The following is a 7003-nucleotide window of genomic DNA, read 5'->3' as shown; positions in this document are numbered from 1 at the left end:
TTTGGTATATTATGCTCTGGTCATTTTCTCTGAAGAAGACCTGCTATTTCTAAGTAATTCCTCTTCTTTTCTTTGACTTCCAGTTCCAGAAATGACGTCTGCTGAAGGAGAATATGTTCTAGCAATGAAATCTTCAAAAGACTCCTGCCGCTGCTCTGTGACTGCGACCCCCAGGTTGTCTTTGGAAGTTTCTAAGGCCTCCTGAGTAGAGACTGGGACATGGAAGGAGTCGACAGGCAAAGGAATCCCAGCATCACCTGTAATTTTCTGAAACTGGAGGGAAAAACAAAAGACAAGACAAAAATTCGGTGATGAACAAAGCCAACCATTAAAAAGTAGAGTTCAGAACTTCAATGTTACTCTGTGATCTTATTATTAACACAGTCAATTGATTATTCAGAAGATTTCAGAGCCAGTTTTTCTCTAATTATATCCTGCCAAGTGATTCTCAGCTTAACCTAGCTATATCCAAGGCTATGTCCGCTACATTTTCAGACTTTGGTGACTGGGGTAGTTATTACCCATTTCCTTTCCCTCACTAAAAATAAAACCCTACTCTGTAAGAAAATTAATTTCTTTGCTATCCTCCAGGCACATGTAAACAGTATATAATATAGTTTGTGACCAGACTGTCAGTTCCCAAGACCAGTCTGAGATTGGCTGAGCTGGGCGAAGGGGGCTCCAAGTGAGGCTGGAGGAAAAGCTGACAGGTTTCCCCTCCCATTCCCATGACCAGGTGAGTCACTGTAATATCTTACGTATCAGCTATGTCAAGATTACTTACTTTAAAAATTGTATCAGTATGTGTACCTCCATTAGTGTTCCTTCATTGTTAAGCTGACTGCATACAAATAGAAACCTAGATAAAATATGAATAGAACAGACATTTATACAATTTAAAATTTGGGATATTTTCTGTAATGTTTTCTTTCTTCATTAATGAGAGTTTGCTTTAACTCATACATTTTCTAAAGAACTTCCAGTTTTCTTATGTACAACAATACAGTATCATGAAACGGGTCCACATTTACTAATCTCAGATTTGGAGAGGACTCCAGAGTCTTCTAGCTCCCGAGCATGTGAACTATTAGAGACTGACCATTATTATTTTCTCTCTGACTTGGTCATTTCCTTTTTGCTAATCACTCTTAGAATCCTTAAGTGCTGTCCTCTCCACTTACTTGGAGATTTTGCGTTGGTCCTGGGGCACTCTGCTTTGATTCTGATTTTTCTTCTTCAAGTGCCTTCTTTTCTTCTTTAGGTGGGCTACTAACAGTAGAATTCATCTGGGTACGACCTAGTAAATGAAAATCTGACTGATCTATACCAGCCATTGTGGCCAGCTGCCCAAGCCTGGACCAGAGGAGGAAAGGAGAAAAGACAAAGGTTATTATAATCACAGAAGAGCAGTTTAGATTTCCCCAGACCTACAATCATGAAATACTTCTAAAATCTTAAAAGCCAACATCCTACTCCAGACTACAAGCCTCTCTCTCCCCCAAATTCTCAGCCCTTTCCAGATTCATCCTCTAGGAGACATCCCACTGTCTCACTAGCAGCTTCAACATGTACCATGCACCCCGTCCACTGCCAGTCACACCTCCATTCCCACACTTCTTTACCACCTTTCCTCCAGTTTCCAAGAATGTGTTTGTTCCTTCCTTCCCAACACCAACTCATTCACTGACAAAACACCACTCCATCAACTATCAATCTCCACTCCCCTCTTTCAGCAAAATTGCTCACGGTTGAGAACCACTGACCTATATCTTCCCTGCAGATTAATAATAATTTTTATGTCTAAGACAAAAATAACTTTAATTCAAACTTATCAAACAAGCAAAGTAAATGAAGGATAGGAAAATTCTTATCCATTCCCGAATATTTTCAATGAAAACTGCCTTCAATTTAGTCTGTACAAAAAACTGTACCTACTAATTACTCTGTCTACAGGTTACTCTTTTATAATAGGCTCCCCACTCTACCAGAGCAGGCTCCCCTATTTGCATTTCTTAAAAAATTTAATTCCTCCTTTTAAAACGTCAACTATATTACCTATAATTACACTAAATTTGGCTAAATAAGGCCACGTAAGTGATGAAAATTGCTCCAGTTCCTCAGCAAACTACCATTATAGTTGGAAAGAGAAGAACGCCATGAAGAGAAATGAACTAACCCAGCATATTTAAGGAGATCCAAGAAATTCTTCTGAAAAGAATTCTTCTGAAAAGAATTCTCAATGCTGCCCAAAACACCTTCATCATCCAGGATCATGCTTGTCAATGAGTGGACATGAAGGGCTTCAGACAAAGAGAAATTTATATTTCTTAACTGGGCATTTTCATGTTCCAGCTATAAAAGAAGACGGAAAATGTCTGACATGATTTTTTCTCATTGTCATCAAAAGTAGTCTTGCCTAGTTTCAAGGAACAAAACTAAAACACTCAAAATGTAATTAATCTGTAATTAAGCTAACTCTCCACCAGTAAAGACAGAGACCATATCACATAATAACCAAAACCCCCAGGCACCCAACAAAGTTTCCTATATAACGCTTAGGTGGTATATAAATAAACCAAAGTTATCGTTTTATTAACGATCTTTCACAAAAGATCACATTTCTAACTGGTTCAATTCATAATGGAGCCTCATTCCACATTAGAAAATCACCTGCTTTAAGTTTCCCTTAAATTAGAAAGTAAATTATAGAATCTGATCTGAACAAAACATATTACAACTCTGCTGGATGTTAAGAATTAACTTTAGCGAGCAAAATATCTAATGCTTACGTTTAAAAGTCCTAAATCATACCAAACCCAATTTATTAAATGTACGATCACCAATGTTTTCTTTGGCTCCTTCAAAATGTTCACTCCCGTGCACTCTTCCCCTTCCGCTCATCACCTATGCACATAAAGCCCCCTATAAGCTCAACTCCAGTACTTCTCAGAAAGGCTGTTATGTTCATGATGCCCCTTTTGCCTTATATAAGCAGGTGCTCACCATTTATTGAATGAGTGTCCGCCAATCCAGTGGATGAACTTTGAAAAATTCCTCCCTACGCTCAACCTCTGATAAAGTATATTTAGATAGAACTTTTTAGATTATGCCCTGCTTTCATGCACATTACCTGATGTAATTCTTATAGTATATAATTTTATCTTTCATTACATTCTTAGAAGTTTTCCAATATCTTAAATTTATTTAAATGATTCACTTTCCTAATTCATTGCCAGGAGAGTCTCATTATGTCTTTTATGCTACTGTATATATAGTATATGCACAAAAAGTGCCTTCTTGAATCAAAGAATCATGAACAGGAAATAAGCTAATGTCATATAAAAGCACGCGTGCGCACGCGCGCACACACACACACACACAAAACGAGATTTTCACATTTTTAAAAACATGCTTTCTGGAATATAGATCATATGATCACTAAATACCAGTAAATGCAAAAGTCCATATGATACAACCAATTTGCAACATATTACAGTTTTAAAGTTTACAAACTATATGTATATGGATTAAAATCAAATCGAAATAAAACCAAAATACTCCCAAAAGTATAAGAAATTGTTTACTTCATTGACTCATTTATCAGCCTTAAGTCTTATTAGTCTTTCCTCCTTTAACTGCTTTAGGCACTCCTCCAGTTTTTCCTAAACAAACAGAGTAAATGTTATAACTAATTCGTAGTATAATATCCAAAAGCCTTTCCAGCTATAGGACTCAACAGGATTTAGGGGCAGAGCCAGAAGTGAACTCACATTTTAGTCTGCTACTGGTAATATCATACCATGCTAGTGAAATGAATTATCAAAATCTATCAAATTAACATAGTAAAGATTTATTTAAATTCCACTTTTTCCAACATAAATTTGTGGCAGCCCATCAAAAAAGGCATATATGCGTATAACATAGCAAGTCAGAAATAAATAGTTAAGAACAAGAAAGAAAAGTTCTGTTTTTATTTGTGGGTCTCTTTATAGTAGGAAGTCCTATTAATGAACATGCTTAACACACCTGAATTGCATTAACTGCAGATTCAAAAGAATTTTTTTAAAAAGTAATCACTTTTTTTTTTTTATTGCGGTACACGGGCCTCTCACGGTTGTGGCCTCTCCCGTTGCGGAGCACAGGCTCCGGACGCGCAGGCTCAGCGGCCATGGCTGACGGGCCCAGCCACTCCATGGCAAGTGGGATCTTCCCCAGATCGGGCATGAACCCGTGTCCCCTGCATCGGCAGGCAGGCGGACTGTCAACCACTGCACCACCAGCGAAGCTCCAAAAGTAATCACTTTTAAAGCAATTTACAGTCAAGCACTGTTCCTGGAGTTCCCTGGGCATTAAATCTAATTATCAAAACCCTAAGAGGGGGCTTCCCTGATGGAGCAGTGGTTAAGAATGCCTGCCAGTGCAGGGGACACGGGTTCGAGCCCTGGTCCGGAGAGATCCCACGTGCCTCGGAACAACTAAGCCCGTGTGCCACGACTACTGAACCTACGCTCTAGAGCCCCCGAGTCACAACTACTGAGCCCGCGTGCCACAACTACTGAAGCCTGCACGCCTAGAGCCCGTGCTCCGCAACAAGAGAAACCACCGCGATGAGAAGCCCGCACACCACTACGAAGAGTAGCCCCCACTCGACGCAAGTAGAGAAAGCCCGAGAGCAGTATCAAACACCCAGCGCAGCCAAAAATAGATAAATAGAATTAATTTATTTAAAAAAAAAACAAACCGTACGAGGAAAGAACAATCACTAACTCCATGTTATTTTACAGATGAGGGAAACAGAGGCAGAGAAGTAGAGTAAGTAGAGCAGCACAGCCAAGGTCACACCACTAAGTAGCAGAGCCACACTGTGGACTCAGGACGCTGGGTGCCATTCCTGCTCACGGAGGTGGTAGTCTTCCCATTCACCAAGGTCACTGAAATAAAATGAACACTGATAAACTCCCTTAGGAGTTTCAGGAAATAAGACACTTCGGTCCGTGAAGTGGGGACACTGCTTGCAATAGGCAGAATTCTAACAGAGCCCCTAAGACTCCTACTTACTGAAGTACACAAACCTTCCACTTATCCAATCAACCTCTAAATCTAGGTGCTGCAGTGAAGGGATTTTGCAGACGGAATTAAGGTTCAAAATCAGTTGATTTTTTTAAGATAGGGAGATTATTCTAGGTGGATATGGCCTACTCAGGCACCCCATGAAAAGGACCTGAACTCTTCCCGAATTGAAGTACAAAAGGGACAAGAGGGAGACTCTCCACTGCTGGCTCTGAAGAAGTCAAATGCTGCAGCAGGGAAGGCAAGCGAGAGGCCTCTAGGAGCTAAGACTGTCCCCCGACTGACAGCCAGCAAGGAAATGGGGACCTCTGTCCTGCAACTGCAGAATCTGAATTATGCCAACAAGCTGAAGAAGCCTGGAGGCATTCTTTCCCAGAGCCTCTGGATGCTAACACAGCCTGACTGACATCTTGATTTCAGCTCTGTGACCCACACAAACTATGGTGAACATCCAACGTTTGGGGCTCAATGTCTTACACTTAAATTTCACGTGCTTTAACACTCTCAGGAGGGAACCCACATGTTTCCGTGTGTATCTGAGCAGGAAACCCAGTCACGCTGTGCCTGGACTTCTGACCTACAGAACTGTGAGCTAGTCAAATAGGTATTGTTTTCAGTCACTAAGAGTGTAGTAAAAGAATCAATATCCTACTCAACCTCCAGGTTCGTGAACAAAATAAATGACTAGTCATTGTTTTAGGCCACTGTTTCGGGGTGGTTTCTTATGCAGCGATAAACAACCAGAATTCCTATACTTATGAAAACAGTACGGTATATTTATACCTTTTAACTGCTTTGAACAATCACTTAAAGAATGAGGAACTCTATTATATGCCATCATTGGGAGAGGAATTGGTATCACTTTCTGGAGAGTAGCTCTTGGTACCTAACAACAATCCTACATCAGGAGTTTACCCTAAGGAAATCAAAGATGTGGGCAAAGATTTATCTACCAACATGATATCATAAGATTGTTTATAACCAAACCCTAGAAGAAAGCTAAGAGCCTCCAAATTGGGACTGGCTTAAAGAAAAACAGCTCACCGTCTGAAGGAATGTGCTATGAAGCCACTAAGAAAAGAATGACAAGAGGTCTCAACCAGAGTTAATGAATGGGCTTCAGGAGTTCTACATTCATAATATATCTGTGCGTTTTTCCTGGGAGATGATGCATAAGCTTAATCAAATTCTCTGATGTAGAAGAGTATTTAGTGACATGGCAAAATATTTTTGATACTTTTTTAAGACAAAAGAGCAGATTAGGTGTGTGTACATGCAGAGGTGGCTTCTATTTCCTTCAAGAAGCTGTTCATTGTTTACAAACATTTGCTCAATGAACATATATTTTTATATTCAGAACATGTTTAAAAAATTGAGAGTCTAAGAACTTCAAATTCTTTAATGTTCCATTACTAAAGCCAGTCAAGTTTTCAATGGGGAAAAAGGAAAAAAAAAGCAAAATTCCTCTACTTTTAATATGATGGTTTAATCAATCTTCTAATTGTGTTAGAAGTGTTCAATTTTTGTGAGAAAGTGTATCCTCCTCCTACAAAGTATTCATAATTCATGTCCCTTACATGGAAATATGGAACCAAAAAAGTTAGAAAGTAAAATTGCTTGATATTCTATTACTTAAGTAAGACTAATGATAAGGCTTTGGAATAATTTTCCTTCCTGTCATCTGCTCTCCTTCCTCCCTTCTGTACACTGGCTAGGGTGATTTTTCTGGGACAAAGCTTCCATCATATTGGATATCAAATTTTATGTTCAACTTTTCTCCATTTAACATTGAAATCAATCATTTCTCATATAATCAGGGGATTCATAACCGTGATTTTTTTTTGTGGGCTACAAAATATTCCACTGAGTGGGTTTACTGGTTAACCATTTTACACATTTAAATTCTTTCCAACTTTTCAATATTATCAGACAA

The 7003-nt window shown here is 39.2% G+C and overlaps 1 protein-coding gene across 3 annotated transcripts; it reads right to left on the bottom strand.

Moving 5' to 3' along the window:
* Positions 1–6: 6 nt before the first annotated feature.
* Positions 7–2431, bottom strand: LOC113617026 (centrosomal protein of 78 kDa-like). 3 transcript variants are annotated; one of them, XM_027100355.1, is made up of 3 exons: positions 2177–2431; positions 1182–1353; positions 7–273 (listed from the first exon to the last, which is right to left on the bottom strand). In XM_027100355.1, exons 1-3 carry the CDS (start codon positions 2272–2274, stop codon positions 10–12), a joined length of 534 nt encoding a protein of 177 aa, XP_026956156.1. In that variant the 5' UTR covers positions 2275–2431; the 3' UTR covers positions 7–9. The 3 variants fall into 3 exon arrangements, 1 of the variants encoding a protein (XP_026956156.1); XR_003431476.1 differs by lacking the exon at positions 2177–2431 and adding an exon at positions 785–859 and having other exon boundaries at positions 160–273; positions 1182–1498; XR_003431477.1 differs by lacking the exon at positions 2177–2431 and adding an exon at positions 811–859 and having other exon boundaries at positions 169–273; positions 1182–1498.
* Positions 2432–7003: the final 4572 nt, after the last annotated feature.

This window comes from Aethalodelphis obliquidens, unplaced genomic scaffold (genome assembly GCF_003676395.1).
Source record: "Aethalodelphis obliquidens isolate GAN/ISIS:26980383/991018 unplaced genomic scaffold, ASM367639v1 scaffold1252, whole genome shotgun sequence".
NCBI lineage: Eukaryota > Metazoa > Chordata > Mammalia > Artiodactyla > Delphinidae > Aethalodelphis > Aethalodelphis obliquidens.
Note: the sequence above shows the minus strand (reverse complement) of the source record. Positions and strands in the feature narration are given on the sequence as shown.

What these genes read in the sequence shown, in the direction of transcription:
- LOC113617026 (XM_027100355.1), bottom strand. Translation starts at nt 2,274, where the DNA reads ATGATCCTGGATGATGAAGGTGTTTTGGGCAGCATTGAGAATTCTTTT. An exon ending in GATCTCCTTAAATATGCTGG is followed by an intron (nt 1,354 to 2,176) that starts GTTAGTTCATTT and finishes CCTCTGGTCCAG; the next exon opens with GCTTGGGCAGCTGGCCACAA. An exon ending in GACCAACGCAAAATCTCCAA is followed by an intron (nt 274 to 1,181) that starts GTAAGTGGAGAG and finishes TTTTCCCTCCAG; the next exon opens with TTTCAGAAAATTACAGGTGA.